Raw genomic sequence first — 26,725 nt, forward strand, 5'->3', positions numbered from 1 at the left:
AATAGCCTCACAAAAGCAGATTGACCAGTAAGTCTGGAGTGTTTAACTTGTTGTTTTAAAAAGAAAATAAATCACAATGTTCTAATGGGTCAGGTCTTTTTTATGTAGCATGCTATTGTTAAGGGTCTGTGTGTTTCCAGAGGTGGAACAGTCATCTTGTTTTTCAGTTGGGACCTTACAGAGCAAGCACCCCAGAAAAGAGCAGCATTTTTTTCTCACAGACAGACAACAAAAACTAAGCAGGAGGGTTTGGTTTTATCCATATCAGTTAGCCATGAGCTAGTTCTGCCTTGGAAAAGGTTATGGTTTTAGTATTATTTCTATTTCTAGGTCAGACAAAGATATCCAATAATTAATTGCCAAATATGACCATAAATAAAGTTATTTAAAGTCATATATTTATATATAATAAAAAAAGTTATAGGAGCAACATATTAATAGGATACTCTAACCTTGGCTGCTCAGAACACTCTGCATGTGCAAAAACAGATGTTCCTTCAGAGCCACCCACGCCCCTTCTCCTAAGAGGGACCCAGTGCCTAGCTGTGCATTGGACTCAACCCAGGAGAAGGAATTTGTTACGACAGCTTATTCCCAGAAAACTCATTACTTGTCTCTTCCAAGGGCAAGGCAATGGAAATGTCCCAAAGGGCTAGATCCTGCCTGTGGATGGACCAGGCTAGATGTCATCTACTCCTTTTCTCCAACACTTGAACCTAATTATTTCTTCCACTACAGTCTCCATTGTTTTATCCATTTGCAAAGCTCTCAGTGCAGGACTCCTTCCATCTCCTGACAGCTTTCGCTATGGATTGTCCCTAGGTGTACTGTCAGCTTGAGGCATGAATCTGCATTAGCCCAGCACTTACTGCTTTTAATTGGCTAAATCTCTGCAAGTCATCTTGAAACAATATACTGAAAATTAGTCTTATTGCACTATTTACCACCATCTGAATCTTTTTTATAGTTATTATATCATGCAGTGAAAATCTTTGTTTTCCTGGCAGTAAACTAAAGGTGACAGGCACAGTGCTAATAAAGAGGGATTGTCAAATTACAGAAGTTATGAAAAGCACCTCATAGTGTTCGCTTTTCCTTTACAGAACAGGAGATTTGAAGGAAGAATTCACATGACTGGAATACTGATATGAAAGGGCACAGCTTGTTCAGAAAGGACACACAGGGAAACAGAAAAGGTATATCAAAAATGTAGACCTGCTCAGAGAGCAGGAGCTAAAGACAGACAGACCTTCCAAAAATCTCTGTGAAAAGATAAGGGAAACGAGAACAGTAAGGCTGTGCCAGCATACGTCCATTTTGGCTTGGCAAAACAGGAGGATGGGCCCTTTTTTTCCCCCTAAACATCTCAAAGAGTTGTCCAACGCACAGGATTAGGCATTAACATGCACCCAGCTTCACTTAATGATAATGAAATACAGTTTATAAAACTGTTTCTTTAAGACTTATAAAACTGCAGTCAGTGATGTAACCCCACTGCATTTCTCCCCCCACCCCTTAATCTGGAATGTCGGACCGGGAACATCATACCTTAAAAATAGGAAGCAGCCCCTACTTTGTGCTCCGTGCTGGTGATGCCTGAGCTGGAGCATCATGCTGGAGTTCGGGTACCAGATTTCAAGGAAAGTGCGGTCCTCTGGGAAGACTGGAGGCAAGCAACAGAAATGACTGGTAATCTAGCAAAGTGGCCTGTCAAAAGTGGGACAGGTTTTGAATATATAAGTTCGCAAGGGAAGAAAGAAACTGTCAGTGTCCGCTGGAGAAGGACAGGCTCCTATTTGTCCTTTCTTAAACTGCCCTTGTAGAAACATCAAGCTTTCTAAGATAAACCATTAGGAACAAAAATTCTGAGCTAGCTACATCCTGGAGAGACACAAATTTCCATCACCAGAGGCTTTTACAAGTGTGATTGTGTTTTAAACACAATTCAGAATGGTCAGGAGCAATTACATAGCCAGCTGCAACTGTTCAGCTGGGAAGTGGCAATGAACTTCATAGCTTGGTAGTTCTGTATGCCTGGGAACACCCGGAAAAAGCAGCCTCACAGAGACGGGGTTCACTGGAAATCTGTAGGTTTGGCAAGTATTTCTGGCTCTTGGCTTGAAGTTAGTGGGGCTCCTAGTTTTATTTAGGATGACAAAGTAACAATCGCATCAACCCATACAGAAAATTTCTGTGGGTTCACGTTCACCCCCTGAGGAGCTGAACTTTGAAAATGATCTCTTGACCTAAACCGTCTCGGTGACCCTTAATTATGCAATGATACCAACAGAAAGATCATTCTCCTATTTCCATGGCAACAGTACCAGCGAACAGCAAAGCTACCAAGGTCAAGCATATAAACTGAGAAAGAAAAGTAATTTTCTCTGTAATGGTTCATATGAGCTTTAACTGCAGTAGTGGCAAATAAATAGCCGTATACTTGCTTGATTGCCTGTCTCAGATGTACATAAGGGGAAAAAAAGATTTGCTGGAGTACAACTACAGTCATGCTGCCTTGCTGTCTGGTTTCGAAAAACTACTAGTGGCTGCAGCTTCGGAGGATAACACAAACTGCAGAAAAGCATTCAGCTACGCAATGCTGTGATGTGAGGAACTTGGTTTCTTATTAAGCTGGCATTAAAGAAGCCAGGCAACATAAGGTTTTTATTGTGTTTATCAAAGTTAATGTCATAGCTGATGCTGTATGACTTCATAAAAGCCCAGACAAAAAATTTCCAAAGAAATATTTTCTAATTTGTCAAAATCAAAATGTTTTACTAACTGGTTTGATTCCAGCCTTCTCCCAAGGACGTGCTTGTAAATGGAAAATACAGAAAAATCTGTTTACTTCTCTAGCCTCCTTACAGCACCCAGGGGCTCTGTCGTGCCAGGCTCTGGTCCCCTCCTCTTTTCTCCCTCACCCCTCTGCAGTACCTGGGAGGTCTCCAGGGGCAGGAGGTTTGCAGGCTGCAGGCCAGCTGTCTCCTGGGCTGTGGGCTGGCTGCAGAGATCGATGGCTGCTGGGGAGCTGCCCCAGTGCCAGTGCTGGTCTCTGAGGCTCTGCTGCCTTTTTGGAACCATCTCAAGCCCTGTGCTTTTGTAAGATGCTGCAGTCTTGGGTACAGTTGCAGTTCCATATGCATCATGAAAATGAAAATAGACTCTGTGGTCATTTCTGTTCTTTTTAATTTCTGAGCTGAGGGTTTGCTGATTCTCTTGTTCTGTACAGCGGGCTCAGACAATAGCTCATGACAAGCTCCTTCATGTGGCTCCATCCATATTTATGCCTGCCTTACTGCTGCTTACTTTTTTGGAGAAGTTACCTGAATCATTACTATCTCTACTCACATGAGAACACCCAAGGCTTCTTTGTTCTGTCACTGTATTCAGTTATTCCCTAGTTTTTTAATATCATTATTAAAATAAGGCAACTAACTTGGGAGGGTGGCTGGAGAAGCTACATGAGACTCACTGGGGATAGTAAGCACAGTAGAGTTAAAGAACATGGCACTTCATGGCATGAGTACATCACCGCTCTTCAAAAATCTTACCGTTCCTGACATGCTCATGCTTTCAATTATCATCTGCCTTAACTGCCTTCTTCCTCATTTCCCATATTGTTCCCAAAGAAAAACACTTTTTTTTCCCCATTTTGTTCACTACAGTATATGTTTCTACCTCACATCTTTTTCAATTGAAAAGAATTGGGCATAGTTTCCAATTTCTATTTCCAAAACATCTGTAACATATCTATAGTTAATGGCATTTTATTACTTACCTGAAGATAGTATCTAAAAGCTTAAAAGGACTTTTAATTCTAAAATAGGACCTTTTCATTATTTTAATTACCCATATTTTTCATTTATTTAATTTTATTTTGAGAGAGCATTGTCAGGAAAATATGTAAATCACACTTAGCTAAGAGCTGTGTCAGGGTGAGTAGTGATTTACAAGGTTGCCTAGAGCTGTGCTTAAGGTGCATGTTTAAATAAGCATTTACTTTCTGCAATGCCATAGCTGTAATATTTGTCTTATTATTCTGCATAAAGCTGACATAGTTCCAGGATTATAAATTGGACCAAGAATGTAAATGCAGCAGTTCAAGCAAACTCTTGAAGTTATTGCTGTTCTCAGTGAGTTGTACCGTTTCATGATGAATGACCAGCATTTAATGGTTACTCTGGTACCAGGCATAAAGCTATGACTCATGGTACTGTACTGGTAATACCAGTATTTTCATGGCTTAAAATCCAATACCAAACAATAGAAACCTAAAATACATTAGGACATTTTTAAAACAAAAGAATGTGAAGTTCAAAGCTCTTTTTTGTGGTAGATTTTCAAAAGCTGAAACTTTCCGTTGCTATCATTCTAAAGTGAGAAGGACATGCTATTCTTTAGAGAACTTTGGAGGGAGGATGCAGGGTGACACCGCACCTGCATTGTGCCCATATGGCACAATATTCTATCGCTAACAATATCTTTGACCCAACTCCTGTGTATGCTGGCACTTTGTATACCACAAAAGACATTGGGGCCAGCAGCGAGTTCTGTTCTCATTAGATGCCCTATAAATCCCGATTTGACTGCAGGAGGCCCCACCTCCATGTAGTGCACCTCCAGCTCCTGCAGAGAACAGCTTTTACCTGCAGTGACTGCTCTCAGGGACTGACAGGGACTGACAGGGACCGACAGGGTGGAATCAAGAAATAGATCAATAAGCACAACATTGGTTTCCAGACACTGAAGACGAGAAACAGCTGCAGGGTGGCTTGGTATGGTCCCTCCTCTCACACCCGTCCCTTCCATTACTGATTCTGCTGTGCTCAGAGCAAGGTTTCATCATAGGGATTTAATAACCAAGTTTTAATAAATCTCATTCTATCCTGACATTCAGATATGAAAACAAACATGCCTAAGCATCTCTAATGAAAAGTATTATCTCTTTATACTCAGAAAATTCAGCACCTCTTAAATATCATGTTTTTCTAGTATATTTTGTACCTATATGCTGTGTCTTACTGGCCTTCCTATCACAATACAGAAACAGGCACGTATCAGAGCTGCTCGTTCCTTCAGAGCCCATAATCAACAGGCCCTGATCACCCTGAAGCAGTAAATTGTATTTAAGGAGAAATGACAGGTGGAAAACAATTCCCACAGAGGATGATTTTGGCTCAGGAGGAGACAACCAAGCAAAAAATAAGCTGTGGAAGGCTCACAATGTCATCCTGTCCAGCTCAGTCATGAGACAGGATCAGTTGTCGCTCCTGGCATCAGAATTAGCCTCGACAGACATTTGTGCAACCACTTCTGAAAGCTGTTCAAAGGCAGAAGCTCAGCAGCTCTCAAGGTGATCGGCTCCATCACTTCGCAACTCCCCTCCCACTATTGGCAGCTGAAAGATATTTTTCCATCCGTTTAAGCCTGTTGCCATTTGTCGCTTTTTCTGTGGTTTAGCAGAGAAGCCTCCTCTCTGTAGCTGTGTTTTACGTATTTTTAAGCTTCTACTACTCCTCCCAAAATGGGCCTGAAATGCACCTGAACAACCACAGCATGGCCTGAGCCTTTCTGCAGCGCTGTGACTCTTAGCGTCTGTGGTAAAGAGAGCACTACCATTACTGTCATTATGGTTTCTAACAGATTAGCACTTCCTCATTAATACTCTCACTGGCAACATTCAAACCCATGTATTTTTAGTCTGCAACGCTAAGTCTAATAAGGAGATACCCAAACTGCATTTGTATTTGTCATATTCAATGAGCCAAAAATTTAATTAGGCTGAAGACATTATCATTGGCAGTAGCGCTTCAGCTCACTAATTGTCATTGTTTAATACTTTGATTTTAATTATTTCCTTTATTGCCAGTCAAGGCTCCTCCTTCCAAGATTTTCCATGAGGTACATCACTCATGCTGTTTGAAGCCATGTTCAACGAACATGATTCCTTACACGCCATTAGAAATTGTCAGGAAAAGGAATTGCTGAAAGGAGATCTGGCCTGCCTTACTGCTCCTTCTAACCGATGGCTTTCCTTCAGCAAATGGGAAAGGCTTGTTCAACAGAGCACACAAAGCAGGGGCTCCGTTTCTGGGGGGGGTTGCACTGCAGCATCTGCCACCCAAAAGGCACAGAAATGGTTTTCTGGTGCTACGGATTGTGAAGCCCTGTAGAATTTTGGAAAAGTTTGCAGATTGTAACTTGCTCTTCACCCCTCCTGGAGGGGGGAGAAAACGGAATTCCCTAATGGTATGGCAAAAGGGCAGAATTTAGTTGTGGAGGGAGATTATGGCATCTCCTCTGGCAGGAGAGCTCTCACGAGAGCTTCAAGCAAGTGCCGTGATTGACAAGTACATTCTGTGAAAATGAACAGCTGCAAATAATCCTTAGAAAGAGAAGTCTTTGGACACCAGATGAAACGGGACTGGAATCACAAGAGCAAAACGCAATACGCTCTCTTGCAGAATAATGCCTGATGTTAAACGTACCAAAGCTATCAGCACTAACTCATAAGATCAGTACCCGAGACAAAAGATGACTGGGCTGAAAGGCAGGCAGTGTGTTTGTAAACAGTAAAATACTGATGCAGAGTCATGGCATGGAATGGATCATTGATTAAATGGATGAGCAATTTGCCATGGTGCATTCCGTGTGCTGCAGGGCTATAATGGATGGCTTTGCAAAGTGCTTTGGAATGGTCAATTACACGGTTAAACCATACAGATGTCTGCAGCAGCATGAGCTGCTGGAGGACAACCCTCTTGTATTTATATCTGTCAAAGGGAAAATCTTTCTGTACAGCTTGCTTTTTTTTTTTTTTTAACCACCAAAGGAATGGTTTTGCATTAAACCTACATACTCTGTTTTCAGTTTCATGCAAAGTGGTTTATGCTATATTAGAAAATGTGGAACAGACTAACACAACAGCTTACGTGACTTGCTTGCCCTGCTGAGCTTTCCTTGAAGCCCTGTTTTGCTTTCATGCACTGCCACTACTGCCATTTGTTCCAATTCTGTCACTAATTTAACTAAACAGAAAATATGTTTTCCCTTCACTCAATAGAAAACTAAGAGGCTGTTTTATTATTTTACTGAGTGAAGATCAAGCTTTGAGGGATGAAAGAAATGAGTAAAATGGAAGAAAGAATGGGCTAAAAAGCTAAGAAATATTTCTGATTTTGTTGTAATTACTTTCTCCGTGGATGATTATGATGGCTGTCATTTCTGGTTCACCAGCTTCTGAAGCGTACAATCTATAAAAATGATAGAGAATTTTCCAACTCATTGGACCATTTCAGAGGAAGCAGTGAGAAAGTATTCAATAAGAGTTGGAATTGGCAATGTATTCAAGAGAAATTAATGTCTCTTCTGGACAATATAATGCAATGCAGTGAACTAGCTGGGAAAGCACTGTGGTATGGCTAAGCATGATATCTTCGTTTCTAGGCTAAAACTACTATTCCTGCAACAGAGACATGCTTTGCATTTCTTCCTGTATTACGATTAATATTAGTCTTCGTGCAAAACTAAGATCTTTGAAAACTGTATTCTACTTTAAACTTTTGTAATCCAAGTGCCAGGTAGCTCATGTAATCAAATGACTACCTGTAACAGGCTTAATCGAGGAAGAGTTCTCCCCATGGGTAATGAAAAGTGCACATTTCTAAAGCACTGTCACATTAGAGATCTTTTCTCACTGTAAACAGAGAACTAACTTCCCAAGTAAACACAGCAGTAAGACTTCGAAGGGGGAGAGCAGCAAGAAAAAAACTATTTAGGTTCTAATAAGAGTTAGTGAATGCACCAAGTAGAATGAAAACTTTACATGCAGATGTAAGTTAGAAAAAGAGTTCAAATGGTCCGTAACTTAGAAATTTAATCATGTGCCTTTTCAAGCACGTGAGCAGTTCCATTAAACTGATAGGCTTTAATTGCATTAAGCTTAGAGAGACTACTCATACGCTTAAACTTGAATGTATGTTTAATTATTTCCCCAAAAAAAGAATGGATAATGCAAAAAAATGCTGTATATGTGCATTTAAATGTTATAAGGTATTTGACTCACCATTCTTTATAAACAGAAACATTCAAATTAGTTTTTTGTGGAAAATCTGTTCCCTGGATGCAAAACATTCTCAGAAAGCAGCATCGGAATTATGACACAAAATTAAGCAGCTAACCATCTAATAAAAGGTTCAAATATAATCAGTCACAACTATGTGAAACAGCTCATACTCTGTACCTGTTCAATATGCTTCAAGAAACTATACAAAAAGCATGTTCTTAAGTAAATTCAAGTAATAAATAGAAGCTGGTAACATTTCTTCACTCCTCTTGCACAATTTAAGTTTCAGATGCAAAAAAAGTGACTTCTTTTCACACACATACAAAAATTCCTGCAACCACTTACTGTTCACACTGTCACAGGAGTCTATTATGGATTAATTAAGCATCTCTGATCATATACTGATTATATTAATTTTGCTTTAAATTGCTGGGTATTTTGCATTTTATCATATTAACTTGTTCTTTTATGCTGCTTCTTCAGTTCATCCTATATTTTATTTTGGGGGTGCTACTGTTATTTCATTTTAACAAACAGACAGACATGTCCAGATCAGTGTCTCTGAAACTAGAATAAAATGTTCAGCAAGTGCTGTCTGATATCTCCACTGTGACAAGCAACAACTGAACCTGAAGAGGTCAATCAGCCAATAATGTACTGCACTTTATTCTGGGCAAAATGTGAATGAGGAAGATGAATAATAAATTAATTGTATGATTAAAAAGGGAGGTTTGGTTCACTACTTCCTTTTCTGTTTTGGCTTTTAAACATGAAGTTCGACGGATGCTGCCTTCAGAGTGGAGCACTGGCTCACCCTGATGCATATTCTATAGTCACATTTGAGAGGACCTGTTGCCATATGGAAAATCAGGAAAAATTACTCTAGATAATTACATCAGTTTATTGCTGTCTGTTGCCAAGAGAAACAAGCCTTGTTGGTAATATCCAGTTGTGTTGCCAAGTAACTTAATCTTTAGGGAGACTAAATATGCTCCAGTACCAGCACTTCTCAAACAGTAAATATCCTTTTTAACTGATACCATCATGGCTCATCACTGCATCTTTGTTCGGACAATTTCCTAAGGTAATCTCTGCTCAGTTACGGGTTGATGGCCTCAGAGGTGTGTTGTCACACCTGGCTCAAGATGCGCACAGACGGTATCCGAGTACAAACTGGGCAGTCTAGGCTTCCCTCAGCTCCTGGGGAAAACACAGAACTTCTAAGGCAGGTGAGATGAACACTTTAACAGGCGAGATCAACTGCATGGCAGAAGGAGCTGTTTCTCCGTGGATGGGGAGTCCAGGTGGAGGTGTTTTCAGCTTTACCAAGCTGTAGAGCTAGGGGAGACGAATCCAGGGCAGGTGCCCTCCCCTCCAGGCTCCAGCAGAAATGGAAACCAGTCCCTGCCAGCATGATTAAGCTTTTCTTTTGGCAAGAGGCGAGCCTGCTGACGAGCCTGTTCTGTAGAACCTGTAGGCTGGGATTTTCAGCCTGCAACAGCTGTTCATACTGGAACTCAACAACGTCTGCAAGTGCGAGGCTCTTTGTCAGGTGCTTAAAGGCAGACATAAATACTGGCCTGAGTGACCAAGGGGAGGCAGGCTGGCACTGGCATCTCCCTCGTGCTTCTGCCACAGGCACTTCTGTCATTCTTCAGACAGTTTTGCCATGCCTCTTGGTTCATTATCGCTCATAAACTTCGAAACCCTGCTGCTTAAGTGCTATGATCCAAATTGTTGTAGACAGCAACTTACTGCTTCTCATTGTGCTTTCCACTTAGATTTCATTCCAGCTTGAAAAGACAGCACTGAAATCCCTCTTTTTTCCCTCTCAAGTTTATTGGATTGAGCAGGCTTTCCCTCCACAGCTCCTTGCACAGCACTTCCCATTTTCTGTCTTTGGCTTTCTGAAACCATGAACACAGCCCTAAAAAAACTACTTCTGCCTTATGTACCACTTAATGGCAGCAAACAAGTGCAGCATGGTGACAAAGTCCTTTCTTGTCTCACCAAAATCACATTGTGCCATTTTAATTCAGCTGTGTTTCTAAGAAGCGCGTGATAAATTCCTTCTAACATATTACAGCTTCCCCATTGCTAATATCAAATGAACTGCACTATTCAGATGGATGCCCGACAGGCTCTTTATCGACTGCTTGTATTGCACAAAGCATTTTGCAGTCTTCAGTGATTCCTCCCTAAGCCAACTGAACTTGTTGATTAAAAACCTACCTTGTAGTCCTTGCTGACAGTGACTTGACAAACTACAGAGGTTATTGCGTTTTTCTGATTTCTCCGTGCTCTCCGTCACGGATTCCTTTCGCTGTGCGTATCCACTCTTACATGTTAACAACCTCTAATCAACATCTAGGATCCTTCAGCGGTTGGGGGCATGGTTTTTTTCCACTATGAAAAACATTTTCCATGCAGCTGTCAGAACTCTCTTTTCTTTTGTTTTCTTCTTATTTGGAAAACAGTACCATGGACAGAATGATTTCATACTAGACATAAAACCTTCTCACTTGCATAAGGAATACTGATGACAAGAAAATGAAATCCAGTGGTACAAAGGCCTTATATTTCCTCTTTTTTCCAACAGACCAGTTACTTTCTCCATGACGTCCTCTGTATGTGAAACTCTAATTCATCGTGCTCACTGTTCAACCAGGGCCTAAATACCCTCCCAAGATCTGATTTGGACAGCTAGTTAGGCCCTTCTCATTTCAAGTTTCTTCTGAGGACCCATTTCTGTACTAATATCTACAGAAAAAGAGGTATTCTGTATGTTCTGTTTACCTTCAATTTTATTTTATTGAATTAATTTAGTTCTATGAGGAAAGCTGTTCTATCAGAGCATATTTCTGCATAACCAATAATTTAACAATTGAATGCTTCCAGATATATCTTCCCATTGATTATAATTTTTCTCCAGCACCATCATTTTTATTAGGTCAAATCCTAAAACTTTATTTTTAAAACTACTTGGCACAATGAGCATCTCTTAGCCAGAGTGTCTGGAGAAGTCACATTTTCAGTACAGATCTCCACCATTCCAAATCTACAGCTGATAATATTTGAACTAAGAACATACACTCCTGATTAAATGGATTTCATCTTATTCCTAGACAAACCAGTCATAAACTGTTTTACTTACGCAAACACACATAATTTTCTTTCAAAAAATAAGTGTGCAGGGTGCAGTATGTATTGAATCAATTCTTTATAATGCAAGTAAGGAACTACCTAAGTGCATAGAGCATTCTCTGTGGCTCCTCTTCTACTGATGGAGGTTGTTCCTTTGTCCTCCTAGTTCTGACAGTGTATACAGATTGGCATTGACAATATACAGTTACTTGCTTCCTAAGGTTCTGTATTTCCTTTGTATTTCTGAAGGTTGCAGGGGCTCAGCCAAACCTGAAACAGTCATTTTAATTCCCAGTCTTTTCATTTCACTACAATGTAATTCTTATAGATTTTTGTGTAACTTATTTACTGTTTTTCTTTTCCTTTTGGGTAAGTATACAATAACTAAACTAACTTCAGTTTTGTGACTGTCACCTGTATTTAAAAATTAATGGCATTTTTAAAATTACATAAGTAAGCCAAGCATAAAAATTATCCTTTATGATACCATTTCAGAGCAGTGGCACCAAATCCTTACCATACGACAGCCTGTGACTCAGAGACATTAAACACAAATCATCAACACATTTTTCTTTGACCTAGGTTGCATATTCCTTGAGTTATATACAGTGTCCTTTTTATACTTGGACTACAGCATCTTTAGGAGATACAAAATGCAAAATGGAATATTCAGCACCTTACTTTAAACTCATTAAATTATCTTCTTAGCTACCCATATGTACTACAGCTTTTAGAAATCAGAATTTGTCCTTGTCCATTCAGATGCAGCAATGTTTCTACCTTACATTTCCCCTCTAGCCATGCTAGCACTACATTTTAAAGATGATACACTCTAAGAAAAGGTCACCATCCCAAGAGGCTCCAGGCACCTTGATATAAAAACCTGCTTGAATTTAAGTACATGTTTAAATCCAGCATAGGTTTGTGTGCTTTGCAGTATCAAGAGAGTCTTAAAGATAAACATATGCCTAAATATATGTGAACTGGAGCTAGAAACAAGGTGTATCCTTTGAAGTTTCAATACCCCAGTACAGATGAATGATGCTCTGTGAGATTTCTCTTCGAATATTGCAGGAAGAGGAAACACACCATTAATAAAAGGGAAAATCATGAATCGGCAAATGCTGGAGACTACAGTAATCCAGAAAACACCTTAGCTCATGCTGAACCATAGGCTTCATCCTGCACATATGGCTTTCATAAAATCCAGGTTACCTGGGTGCATTCAAAAGATTGATACACCACCTTTATTTGCTTTTTACTAAAGAGGAATGATATCAGTGTTCTGGGAGGAGTCCACGATATGCATCTGCATGATATAACATTGCTAGCGTGAGATTATTAACTTGTTATAATGTAATTTGAATGAGAAAAACTTACTTCAAGGCATTGGCATCTCTGTGGACCTTGTAGTTATCTGCACTGATTCTTGAGATAACTCTTGTGACAGCAATGAGAATACCAATATTGACCTGAAGAAAAAGAAGGAACAAGACTTGGTCAGGAAAGTCAAGTGCTGACTGTGTCAGAGGGCCAAACTGCCCTACAAGTGTATTCTACAAAGACAACAGAAAATATGAACATTGCATGTATTTGGCAAAAGAGGTTTCCAGTTTTGGACTGGTATAGTTTGACCTTTGTCAGTGGATGTCTCTCCCACAGTGTGTAGTTCTTGCTTGTGCTTACTTTCCTTCAGGAACAGTCCCTGCCTGTTCAGGATAAGGCTGGACTGATACATTGCTTCACAGCTGAAGAAGCGCTCAGTGTCTCTACTGCACAATAAATACCCTTATAACACACGACCAGCCGACAAATTAGACAAGAGCTTCAGTAAACAGGGGCATGTGTCTGCATGCTCTTTGGTTTTGTGCTTGCATGTGCACAGACTTCAGAAGGCACCTTTCCTGCGTAGACTTCACTATGTAATTCCTGTTTCTTACAAAAGTCAGCTTGAAGTATAAGCACAAGATTATTTTTAAGGATCAATGAAGAAAATACGTTAAGCCTGAACTCTGCTTTTCAGAAGTCCTGCTCTTTTTGATGTCAGCAGAAACATCAATAAAAGGAAAAGAACCCCCACCAGCAAAGTAGGAAATCTTGAAAAGACTAACACTGAAAATGTCTAACAAAGGAGAGTTTGCTCTGGAGTCACAGGTGAAGAATAAAAGGAAATCTTTATCACTTAAAGGAAATGTGGCAAAGACTGTCTTGCTGTGCAAAGATCTTGGGTTTAAGGAAAAAATAAAAACAAAGGAGAGAATGTGAAGGTGAAAGACATATTCCCAGCTTCCTCTCCGAAGTTACACACCAGCTACAAAGCTGATACTTAGCATCAAGGTAAGAGCATGGGTAGAACAAAACTATCCTAAACTACAGAACAAAAAGAAAGACACTTCAAAGTAGTGCTGTTGCTCAGTTAAAACTCAATAATAATAGTCTATTCCGACATATTTTAATTCTGAGAATGAGTCAACTAACAAATGTTTGTGTTTGATGCTCATGATTTCCTTTGGTATTTTTCAAATCTTCTGACCACTCCCTTAATACCAGATTTCTAAGGGCAGATCATCAGCTGGTATAAAGGAGCAGCATAGTTGTGACAGTTGATTTCTGCTGCGGCTTTTTAGCCTGTCCAAAGAATACCCTGTGGAACTGACAGCTTTTCAATTACAAGTGTACTTGTTCAGTCAGCTTTATGGAGATGAACAAGAGGTGAAATTCAGTGGTCTTGGGTTCACTTTCCCTATTCCCAGCAAATCTTATTTTGTAAATTTCTTTTATAAATTCTTTGAGGTGGTAGTGAACATTTTTGAGAAACCCATTTATATGCTAAATATGCACGCTGACTGAAGCACCAGATGATGAACATGAACGTTCCATTTCCTCTTTTTCTCTCTTCTTCTCCTTCAAACTCTCCAGTTTTCTGCTGCATGTCCACCAAATGATCATCATCATTACTCCTGCTTTTCATGGGAATCACAAAGAAAATGCCTTTCTATACCCTTAACTTCTTTCCTGACACATTATCTTTCAGCAGCCTTTTTTAGTTTTTTATCCAAAGTATCAGTCATCCCTTTTGACACTTCCTTGTAGATGTCTCAGTGATGGTTCCAAGTTCATTCTGGCACAGTTGCTCCATGATCCCTTTTCCTGATGCCTGCAGGCAACAGCACGCTCCTGCCAGCCTCGCGAGCCCTTAACTGTAATGCTTTCTTCCATTCCTAATGCTTTTTGGACACTCCTAGATTTTTCTTTCTGCATAGCATTTTTAAAAATACACAGATTGTGCCTAAATAATCTATATTATAACAGTAACCCCCCAAAAATCCAATGAAGTAAAAAAAGGGGAAACCTCCTTCTTCAAATTTTGAATTTCCTACATCTTACAGAAGTCAACAGAAGTTATGAATTATAAGCGCCAACAAAGAATTGCTCAGAATCTTGCTGCCTCTCTTTCAAACTGGACATGAACCCTAAGATCTGGCCATGAAAACAGCACAAGCAAGATATTCTCCAAGGAGACAAATCGGATGGTTTTCCAAAGCACAAACTGTTCTCTGTTTGCAGCTGAATTTTAACTTCTTTATATAAAATAAAATGGAAATTAATTTCCTAGGTATTTTGGATGGTCTAAAGAGGAAATCTAAAAAGGCCTTGAGCTTCTCCTCTTGTGCAGTCAGTGCGACTGTACCCTTTCCAGGGTGCATTATTAGTATGGTTGAAAGATGAGAAGGAAACGTTGTGATCTCACTGCTGATAAAAAACAAGGTACTTGTAAAATTAGCAATGAATCATCACACTCAAGTCCTGAAGTTCTATATTTAAATTTCCTGAACCACTTGAAAATTTTTGCGTAATTTTGAGAAATTAATCTTATCCAGCCTAAATAAACAGATTAGCTACAAATGTCTTCCTTTGTTAATGTTTCAGTAAGTAAAGCATAGAGGTATTTCCCCTGCCCCTATAATGGGAAACCAAAATACAGCCACTGAATTGTTCCTCCAATGATTTTTTTGGCATCTGATGTAAGTACGTGGCCAGTGATTTCAATAAGGGAATGCTTAGTTGATCAAACACTCATTATGCTTTTACCTATATCAGAATGTTCAAACTAGGAAAATGAACATTTAGATAAGGGCACTCACTGTACATAGTTCCTATTTCTTACTTTTCTGAAAGGCCACATTACCTGACAGTTGCAGTTATTTTGCCTTAAAGTTGCACAGTGACAGAATATTTTTGCTTGCAGGTACTGGCCACAATCTGATTTAAAAAAATAAAATAGCTAATAACATTAGAGCTTGTTTCTTAACTCACAGGACTCCTTTCAAGGCAGCTTGTCCAACCCCAGGCACTTGCAAGTTTCTGTGAAATCAGCAGGACCTGCCAGTTCCCATTACTGTAGGCTTGATCCAAAGCCCACCAGAGCCCCTGGAAAGATCCCAATGATGTCAGGGAGCTCTGGCTCACTCTAGTGACAGCTTCATCTGACTAAAAATTGTCAGATCAGGAAGACAGTTAAACGAGTAAAAAGGACCTCTTTGAAAATCTCATCAAAATTTTCTCAAACCAGCTACAGTGAGACAAATTCTTTCCCTCTTTTTTTTTGGTTTTTTTTTTCAGGGATTTCACCTAGATTTCCTCCAAGTCTCATGAGATTTTTTTTCTTCAGTACAGTGGAGGAATCCCATGTTTAAAACCCTCTGATGTGGTGTGTTGCATCCTAGCCAAGAAAAGGCTTGGCAGCACAGAGGAACTTAAAAAAAAAAAAAAAAAAAAAAAAAAAAGGATAAAACATATTGCCTTAATTAAATCCATTGACCAGCTTTCCTCTAAAACCACAAACTATTTTAGGCTCCACTTCAGTTTTGGCCAGTGGTACAGGGAGTTATAACTGTCTGTCTCTTGCAATCTGAGGTTTAATATACTCTCTCATGGTGCCCGTTCGTTTGATCCTTACCACAACATCACTGGTAGCCCACCAACGCTGCAAGGTGCTGCAGTTGCAGCCCAGTGCTGGGGCACATCAGAAATCATTACTGGGTATTATGCCTTTCAAAACACAGCTAGTTCATTCAATTAGATCAATGTAAAAATTTGGGAGAATGATTTTGGATAGCCTAATTTCACTTGTCGCTATCCCAGAGCAACTACAGATGGAATAGACTAAACTGAGTTATTTTAGACTTCTGAGTCCATGACTTCATATTAATGCATGTAGTGTCACACCAGTCAGAGCTGAGTATCAGAGCAAAACTTTGAGGTTGGACAAGAAAATAAATACTAAATCTAAGGTATAACAGATCCTTGACTTCTGTTTCCTAATATTAATCATTGATTTTTAAATTTCTTACCATCTGTCCCCTTGTTCAAAAAAATGTTGCATGCTTTCCTATTGGTTAAGTAAGAAGGAATTTAATTTTAAAATAATGAAGGAATTCAATTTCAAAATAGTAAAAGTGCTCTCAACTGAGTGCTAATAAGAAAAAATGAGAAGCTTTAGTAGCTGTGCTCTTTTTTGGACAGTAGCTCTGTCCATTTGTGCTCTAATCCACCACAGCACTTACGGACTTGATTTCAGTGACTCCAAGGAATCCTGCTGTCTCAGGGCCTTTAAACGCTATGGGTCCAATTCTGTCACCTTTTCCCATGATGAATGATGTCTAATAAGGGACACGGACTGTCACTTTTCAATCATTGGGCCTACCTGCCGAGTAATATACTGTTCAACATACGGAAATTATCCTAATTCTGCACTGTTACACAAAAGTATGAATGAATACCATGAGGCAACAGAATTTACTAAATCATGTTTGAACAGCAGGTATAAAGGAGAGCATTTTTTTGGTATATTGAATATTCATAAGCAAGTACCAACTGAAGATATCTGTGCTTGGGACCCGACTTCCACAGACTCCCATCTGAAGTCACTGGTTACAAAGCTGATGTCCCCACAGCAGAGAACTGTTAGCAGTATGCTAATGAAAATCATTTAGCTCCATAAAAATGCTGTTTATCCAAAAGACTTATAAAGAATCACCAGGAAAACAGCTACTTACAGGGAAAACAATATAGAGGACTTCCCACGACAGCTCGCTATCTCCCCCTGCATTGGATTGTTTGCTGTCTGCAGCACACCCGTGTGTGTACACAGATGCTTTCTGCAGAATTTCCTTAATTCTGCCGTATCTATGAAAACTCACCAAGGCAGCAGATGGTTGATAACAAACAAAGCTTTCTGCCAGAAGTTTTAATGTCTTGTTCCAAAAATTCAGGTGTTTTGTCAAGGTTGGGTTGGTTTTTTTTCCTTTGATGGCATGACCCAGGCCAACTTTGGCTGCACTTAGTTTGGTTTTCAATAATTCAAATTAATTGCAACAATTTTTTGCAAAGGCTCCTTAAGAGGATGCAATAGAGGCTTGGGTGCTGTGGTTTTGGAGGGTGTTGGAGAGCAATCTTTAAACCTTAAGATGCAGGTAGAAGCCAAAAGACCTACACGAAGAAGCATCTATTTGCTTTATCACATCCCTTGACTCAAACCCCAAGGAAAGAGCACTTTGGGTAGAGGAATCCATATAGGACTGGGAGGTGCTGTGAATTACACCTCAGAAAAGTATGCATGAGTACGTCTTTCCCAGTCACACTCCCACCACATCATTCTGTTTTAAGGCTCCATGATGTCTATATTGCCTGTGAGGCTGTGGCAGGACAAAAGACGACTATGTCTGCCTAGTCTCTAGGGAGTGGGAGTTGAAAAGAGCAGTCCCCCTGATTTCTTCACAGCATAATCCTTCTTCTTGGCAGAGAGCAACTGTGCACAGAAGTAGGCAAAAAGTGCTTTTTGAGAAGTCTTTTCAGAGCTAAACACTAATTCATGCAACTAGTGGCTAATTTGTTATTTAAGGAGCACAGGCACACATGCACACACAAAATAGTGTTTAGCCTCATTATTTCCCTATAGGCACGAACACATTTTTCAGCTAGCACATTCAATGCCCAGAGAGAATAATCTGTCAGCTAGCTTGCTGCTGTTTTGCGCAGAGCTGGGTTTAGACTATTAACAAATTGCTCTATGTGGATCAACCTTGTGAGCTCACTCCTTTCTCTTTCTCAAAATATTTGTATCCACACAAGAACATAACTTGAGCTGCACAAATACTATATATCATAAGCGAGAGCCAGACAGTTAAACCCTTACTTTCACTGGCGAACAGCTACGCACGCAAATTGTTGAAAGCTGTGCTCACTCAGGTGAGTAAGCGTTTCGCTATCTGCCATGTTTCGATTAATACCATCTTTGGACAGCATCTGGGAAAGATTAGATTTTACTGGTCACATCTCATTTCCACCTTTGCTGCTGAACCATGGCCAGAAAGCAAGTGCTAATGTGAGGAGGAGACATTTGAATATTAGATTGTTTTAATTGTTCTCCAGCCATCAATATTTACGAATCTTTGAATATAAACACACATAGGGAACGTCCAAGGTATTAAGTTTGTTGAAACAAAGTCCGGACCTGTTTAGCCAGCTCTAATCTAGTGATCAACGTTTCTTATTTATATGTATATGCTTTCACCTAGGTAAAAGAAATTCTGCCCTTACTGCACAGGGACTGCCAAGAGTTGCCATTAATAATTTGATTAAAATGCTAACATGAGACAATTTCTGTCACATCAATACAGCAACTATTTTCACTGGTTTTTTAATGTACGTTTGTATAGCCTGATTTTTCAGAGGCTGTATCTTGAGCAGAAGATGCTGGGCTGGGCTGCTTAAAAGAGGTGCTGATTTCACCGTATCCCAGGCAAATGTTAGGATGTCCACTCAGCTGCAGTGTAAAATTGCCTGTGATGGAAAAGGTCAGCCAAGGAGCCACCTTCTGCTTGCCAAATAGCTGTAGAGATACACAACGGTAAACGCTAGTTCTGTATGAATAGCTCTCCTTCCTTCTTTTGGCTTGTGAGCAGGATCTGGGGGGGTTTCCTGTGTGATGAAATTTGGGGCAGTTTCTTTCTTTGTGCTTTCCACAGAAATCCTAGCTCACTTAGGGAAGTACAAGGTACCATCATTGGCTCCTTTTGATGCTCCTCCATGCAGGTACTGAGGATCTTATTTTACCTGACTCCTTAAACACCACAGCAGGCAGACTGTGGTCTAGATTTGGGCTCATGCCTTTAAAATCTATTTAAAGCTTTAAAGACAACCTGATTTCACTAATGACTGAGTCTATTCCATGTTCATATTGTCACTCTGACATTATAACCTGCAGCAAAAATCATAGATAACCTGATCAATTAAAGTATTGGAAACAGCGCTGAAGAGGAATAATCTCCCACTTAATCCCTGCAAGCACCCCTGACTCCTTAAGTAATCATAGTGATTAAGCTACAACTCACTGTAATTTAATGCGTGAGCATAATTAAACTGCTAGAGCATCCATGTATCATCATCGGAGCCAGGAATCTGCACCCTCCCCTGGAAAGATGATGTTCATTATAGCTGGCAGAGCTGTTTGCAGTAGCCACCTGAACCCTGGCAAATTCACCTTAACAGCCCTGCCTCATCAGCGGGCATGGAATTCAAAGGCAGAGGGATAGCACAAGTTCCTCACCACCATAAGAAGACAAGAAGACAGGCACCTTTCATGAGCTCACCCAAAGGGTGACAGCTCATGCCACTGTTTTAACCCTTTCCTGCTAGCTTGCAAACTCTGCTGCTGATCATCCTCACTGATGGCATTTGCAAAAGCAAAAGCTTCAAACACCAGTGGGGTGGAATCAGCCTTTCAGCATTGACTGGTGTATATGAAACACAAGACACGGAGTTTGTTCTGTTGGAAAATCTTTCTGGGAATTATTAAAACTGCCAAGATTACTTGGTTCCACGTGGTTATTAATGGCCCCAGCAGGGCGGTTTCAGAAGAGGGCTGTCCCCCTGTTTCAGGTTGTATTTTTGCCTTGGAACAGTGAAATGAATAGTGTGAGAATTGATATGCATCAACTAATACGCAACCATGTACCACAAAAAAAAAATCGGAGGAGGAACAACGTAATTCTGGACCAGACACCTCTCTTGTTTCACTGGCCTGGCACAAGGACTGACATCAGACCTTCAGCTAGTTCTGCTGTGTGGCTGACACAGACGTGCAACAAGAGAACAGCAACGGCCGTGGTTTTACCTACCAGAATTACAAACAACGCTGGTGCCACAAAAGCCCAGATTGCTCCATTCTCTAGTGAAAGCCAGCAGCTGCAGAGAAAAATCAGAATGATTTTAGATAAAACACATGGTCATTTAATTAGTAATGTTCTTAATTAAAAAGGAGACTAAAAGAGAGTGCAAAAAGACTGATGAATTTTAAAGCAAGAGACATGATAGAGCATAAATAAGCTCTTTTCCGCTCACCCTCGGGAATCTGAGGCAGGATCTCATTTTGATTTGTGTCTTGTAAAGAGTCAGTGACAGCTATCTGCCCCAGCATGCCTTCAAATAGCATTAGGGGCGGAAAGATGGGAAGAAAGGAAAGGTTTTATTTGCTATTTGTTGTTCTTGTGTCCTGTATCACAGGCAATCATTTAAGTGCTGTGAGCAATGTCATTGTAGCAAAAGACAAATTGAAGCTCTCCCTGCCTTGCCTGGCTGGTGGTGAGGAAGAGGCTGGGAAATGTGCTGTCAGCTTCATGTCTTTCCTACAGCAGTGATGATACAAGCTGTTTTAACACACACACAAGAATAACCCTTGCTCCAGATCTGCTTACATTGTGGTAGGACTGAATCCTATGATGCTGGCAAATTTCAGATAAATTTGCTTTTCTTTTTCCAAATTAGAAAGTAACTTAATTTTCAAAGATTTCAACAATATCCATTCTAGATCTTCAGATGTTTAAGTGCAGTTTTCTTCAAAAGATTAAATATCTTTAATCAAAGCTTATTCTCATCTTGTTTGAAATGTTTCAGCCTGCATTCTACTCTGTGTGGGCTAAGCCGGGAGCTCACTCTAGGAGGCCCTGTGCCTCTGCAGCAAAAGGGAAAAACGGGCAAAATGTGTCAGGAGCTTTTTGTGCATCATCTCAGCAGTACAAAGCAAACCTGAGGCTTCTAGGTCTAAGAATATGCCTATACAACAGCTGGGCTTTTGCAGGCTGTCTCCCTTACTCCTCAGCAGGATCTTGCAGAACTACAGCCCTGTTAACAGATCAGCGAGGTTTTCTCCCCATCATATTTTTCATCCTTATTGCACCTGGAGTGAAGACATTTTCATACTCACTTGCCACTTTCTCCATAGCTGTCTGGGGACGACGTTGTAGAAATCACACAAATGACCAGCGGGCAGCCTGCAAAAAGGCAAAGTCAACGGTGATACTAGTAACAAAAGTAGGTTTGTTTGTTACATCTTCCAGTAAACCCTGCAAGTTCAGCTAGATTTTGTACCGACAACAGAACAGCTCAGAGTAATTTCAGAATTAATTCTAACTTGACATCCTCCTGCAGCTGTGCAATACAACATGTTTTAATCAATTAATGTCAGACAAACAAAATGACTTGTCAATAAAGCACTAGTTCAACAGTTAAACCGACTTTTCATCGTTTTCATCGCTAGTTTCATCGAGAATCATCGTAATTTCATTGAGAATCATCGTCCTTTTTCAGGTTTTTGTTTATGTAATTTCCGTCTCATGCTATTCCAGCAGTGATATCCTGTGGAGCAACATCAGGCTTGTTTTAGCCACTTTCCCCTAGGTGAGCGCACCTTTTCAAGAATTCAAAACCACCTAGAAACTGAAGTCACGTTTCTCACAGGGGTGCATGACCAGCAGGCATGAGGACAGAATTGGCAACATTTCGTTATCTAGAGCATTACAGACAGCAGCAAGAGACAAGTTACAAAGAGAGAAGCAAATTCAGATCCCGCTCAGATGCCCAACCAAGACTTATTTTAACATAAATACGTAAGAGGTCTACAAGATTTCTGCGTTTAAACTAGACTCTGTTTCCAGAGGGGTTTTGACAGTTCCAGTGTCCTGCACCCCAGGAGGTGGAGTGCTGCTTTATGGGACTACACAGGAATAACACAGCGGCAGGCAGTGATGGTCCTGCTGTCAGGGGAGCTGGTGCCTCCGGCCCCGGCACTGCCATACCCGGCCTGCCAGTTCAGCACAGCTTGGCAGGCCAGGCGCTGGGGAGGAAGGAAGGAAGGAAGGTTTTATCTTGCCAACAGTTCTGAATATAGGAAAATCTCATCCCTTTAAATATTAGATGGCTGTCTGTTAATTCCCTTATGATTTCATAAAATGTGAAGGTTTGGGCCTTTATCATCTTATGGAATTTAATAACCAGGTCCCAGACAGAGTATTAGACATGATAGCTTAAGGTTTTGATTTTCTTTTGAATTCTTCAGGTTTTCTGCATGAGGCTTTTACAAAATTCTCTGTCAAGCAATTTCTGCTTAATCTTACCAATATCATCCTCAGAAAATTCTGTGAAGTTTTCCTGTACTGGCAGAACTATAATTTTTGGATGAAGTATTTTCATTCTTTAATGACTGTGGCTAGAAGCACCTTGCATTTATAAATAAGACACTCAGTACTTAAGAAGCAGCTCCTATAAGCACCGTTTAGGTCTTAAACTTTGAAATCCATTCTGCAGGATGCAGTTTAATATCCTGTGAATTAGATTTTGCTCTCCCATGCTTGTATGAATCAGGAATAACCCCTTAGAAGTAATATTTGTGTAAGACTTAAGGAACGGCAAGATTTTAGTTTATATCATTTGTCTATTTGAGAAAGGAAATTCCTACACACATTTGAAGAAAATCCAGAATAATTACATTCAGCAGAGCAATTAAGCACAGACATAAGCCTGCCTGCTGAAACTCTGTCTGCCATGGGTATGTGAGCTACCTGGACTACAGGTCCCTCGGGTATGCCTACCCACTCCCAGTCACCTCTTCGGCTGCCGAGCAGACATTGTGGGTTGGCACTGTTTGTCTTCTGATGCAGGTTGTCCTCCCACGACAGGGACTTTGTCACAGAAGCAAAAACACCTGTGCCCAGATGCTCTCCTTTATATAGCTAGTCTGCCTTTTTTTCCCCTGCAGTCCAGTGCTGAATATTCGAAGGATTTGGCATGACTCTTTTATCAATTTTAAATGGCATTGAAGAAGAAAATTAAATACAGAGTTCCTTTGGAAGATAATAAAATTTATGCAGATGAAACATAGAGCAGTCATCTGCATAAAATGAGCTAAGTCAGTGAGAATAAAATGGTCTGCGGCCTATAGCACAATGTTTGCCTTTTCTTTGCATTGACAAAATATTAAATGAATAATGGCAACGGGAGCTTGAAGGTTTTGTTACAGTGAAATTGGAGTAGTTTTCCCTTAAGAAACAACCACTCAATAAATTCCATAAAAGTTTTAAAAAATGTATTTAGCCTAAGGGGGTCATAAGATTTGATCTGGGCTGAAGAATTCATATGGATTATATATTATACACAAAGTAAGTGTGTTTGCTTAATCTTTTTGTCAGTAAATTTTAGAAATTACATGAGGTCTGTGCAGGTTAGTCTACACTCATGACAGGTAATGTTAGCGTTGTGCTGGCACTGGTGAGCATCCATGAAAGAATTACGGTTATGGTTTTTTACTTTATCTGAATGTTGTCTCTGTTAGCAGATGCTACAAATACACTCACCAACCCTATTCCAAATGGCCAGATTTATGATGCAACAGACCACGCTTTCCAGAGCACAGTATCAGATGAAAATGTTCTAGCACACCTTGCTGGCAGCTGATCTATGGCACTGGTGTCACCTGTGTCTCTGCTGTCCTAGAGCAATACAGCATCACATTCCAACGGGGTAAATCAGCTCACATGGAGCCAGTGCTGCTGCAGCTCGAGTACTCCAGGTCCCCATACCAGCTAATTTAAAGCTGCCTTCCAAACACAGCATCAAAATACAGCCTGCAGAGCAGGCATAAGCTCTTAATACCTGGCACAGGAAGCCAAATAACACAACTCTTGCTCAGACAAAATTCTCCCTGAATTCAGCCCAAATACAGTCACTAGGGTGAAGCCTGAAATTAGTGTCAGCTAGGTCCTCTTCTTCAGCATTAAACTTCACATCTAACTCACTAGCTTCGTGTTTCTTAGGCACTAATGATAAATAAAATGGAAAAAGCCTGTAAATCTGTATACTGTATTTTGAAAGCTTCTGTATCTTCTATACCTAGCAAAAAAACAAAAACAAACCACAGACAGGCTATAGAAACTCTGTGGCAGACAACTCAAAGCATTTTTAAGACATTAATTCTAAAAGGCATAAATAAATACATCATTGATTGAGAAAGATGGAGCATTAGACACGAATGAAAGTATATATTTTTTTCTAATACTGAAAAAATCTACTTTGCTCAATAGGGGAAAGCATATTCTTCCATTTATAAAATAGAAGTTAATTTTCTGGGAGTTTCTTTTTCTTCTGCTGCGTTACATTACATCTGTGCAGAAGTCTGGGACTACAACAGGCAACAGCAAATAAAGAAATTTAGGTCTTTTGACAGCTCAGAACAAAATCTTCATTTTAAGGCAGTCTCTACAGGAAAGGAAATTGTCTGAAACAGAAAAAACATGTTAAGGCCAAAGTGCCACAACAAAATCTTGAGTATCACAAACTCTGTCATCAGTGTCCTACAAATAGGTGGGTGGGAAAAGTTTGCTAGAATAATCTGTGTGTTATGCTGAACCACCAAGGCAACAAAGTATTTTTTTCCCCCCAGTGTCAACGTAGTTTTAAAGGTAGGATATTATCACCTTCCTCAAATTGTTTTCTTTTGAATTCCTGACAACTGCTGTCTCTGAAGTAATTTTAGCACCCTTGGGACTAAAGATAATACACAGAAACTTCAATCAACTCTGCGCCTTTGGTATCCTCTCTCTCTGATTACCACTGAATTCATTTTGCAGGAGTCATACCTCTCAGAAATCTCAACAGACGTTAGGAGATCGATGATACTCAGTGTGGAGTTCTTTGGCCCCATCTCCATTCCCTGCCTCAAGTGTCAACTGGTCATAAATACAGACTTTGCAAACTTTTACACATGCACTTAGTCCAGTGTTCCTGCTTAAATAAGAATGATGGGGCTGAGTTTTTAAATTCAGGACTGGGGTTTGTCATTATTCCAGGAACTATGAGTTTGCAAAAGTCAAATGCATTCACACTTCAATTAAAAGCAAAGAACGGGGAAGCGAACTATCTGATTTGAGTAACATAACATGAAACATCCTTCTTTTCAACTTTTTTTGACCATCTTTGGTCAGTGCCAAAGTATAAAAAAATGGCCATTTTTATTAGATACTGAAACATGTATCTAATATGGTCTCAGGATGGCAGAGGAATGCTCAGCTTCTTTTGACAGTTTGATTCAATGTAAACCTACCCTCATTTTAAGACCCAAACAAAATAATTATAGGACAAAACCTTTTTAGCCCCTTTTCCCAGCCTTGCAAGACTTCTGTTCAGATGTGGGGATTTTATGGAATATATATAATTATTTCTTACTATACTTTCGTCAGGTTCATGAAGGAACAACTCGGACTCTACCCCGTAGAACATAAGCTCACCCTGCTGCTGAAGGCAGTACTGATATTGGTTCTCTAACTAAACATTTCTATTCCTATTCAGTGCCAACATGCTAACAAAAGAGAAAATGGGAACTGACAAACTTAGGCATCCTTTTAAGTGTTTAAGCAGTGAATACTGCAATGTGGATTTTCCCCCAAAAAACACTGTTGTCCAGCAACATTTATTACCAGCTGAATGAGCGTTGGAATTGCATACCAGACAGCGAGCTGTGCTGCTGTTGACTGAATGAAGGTCGCCCTGATACTTATCAAGAGATAAATAATTTGGAATGCCATTGCCTAGCAAAATTACTTCAGTGATGTTCAGACTCACTTGCAGCAATGACATGATGTCAGATATGATTAAGGAAATTCAATGTTTAATTCAAATGCAAATAGTTTGAGATTGAGATCGGAAAAAATAGAACAACACAAATCACTTTCCTAGCAACACGGTAGATTTACTGGATTTCAGAAAACATTTTTTTTTCCAAGTCACTGTAGGAGTAATAATTGGAACGTGCTTTCCAAAATCAAAATATTTGTCAAAAAAGGGCTTTTAAAAGGTTTACACAGAGAAGCGTATTACTGTTGCATGGATGATGTCTTCCACTATTTGTCTCCAACAGGACCTTTGCTACATTTAAACAGCTTGCCACTGGGTTTCTCCCATCCTTGCCAAGAAAGGCATTGCTAGAAGGACTGATATTGAACCTTGTGCTGCTGGTGCCTCCTCTGTTTGCCACATACATCTGTTCTGGTGACAACAACTATTGGGGCTGAGGGATTATGGTCCAAAGCGTTATTCAAAATAAGACTGAAGAGACTTTTTAGTAACCATGTTTAACATCCCATTGGGTTACATACGAATAGGCTATGTACTCATTGTGCTAAT

At 40.0% G+C, this 26,725-nt stretch overlaps 1 protein-coding gene across 3 annotated transcripts in view; it reads right to left on the reverse strand.

The window, feature by feature from the left end:
• ADGRD1 (adhesion G protein-coupled receptor D1) overlaps positions 1–26,725 on the reverse strand; it is a 160,651-nt gene that overhangs the window by 17,638 nt on the left and 116,288 nt on the right. For all 3 annotated transcript variants that reach the window (XM_037376884.1, XM_037376893.1, XM_037376876.1), the window contains 3 exons: positions 21,477–21,543; positions 20,392–20,458; positions 12,590–12,681 (listed from right to left, as the gene is read on the reverse strand). In XM_037376884.1, coding sequence (XP_037232781.1) covers positions 12,590–12,681; positions 20,392–20,458; positions 21,477–21,543 — 226 coding nt within the window. The remainder of the gene's footprint in view (positions 1–12,589; positions 12,682–20,391; positions 20,459–21,476; positions 21,544–26,725) is intronic.

The sequence above is a fragment of the Falco rusticolus genome, chromosome 1, assembly GCF_015220075.1.
Source record: "Falco rusticolus isolate bFalRus1 chromosome 1, bFalRus1.pri, whole genome shotgun sequence".
NCBI classification, from domain to species: Eukaryota; Metazoa; Chordata; class Aves; order Falconiformes; family Falconidae; genus Falco; species Falco rusticolus.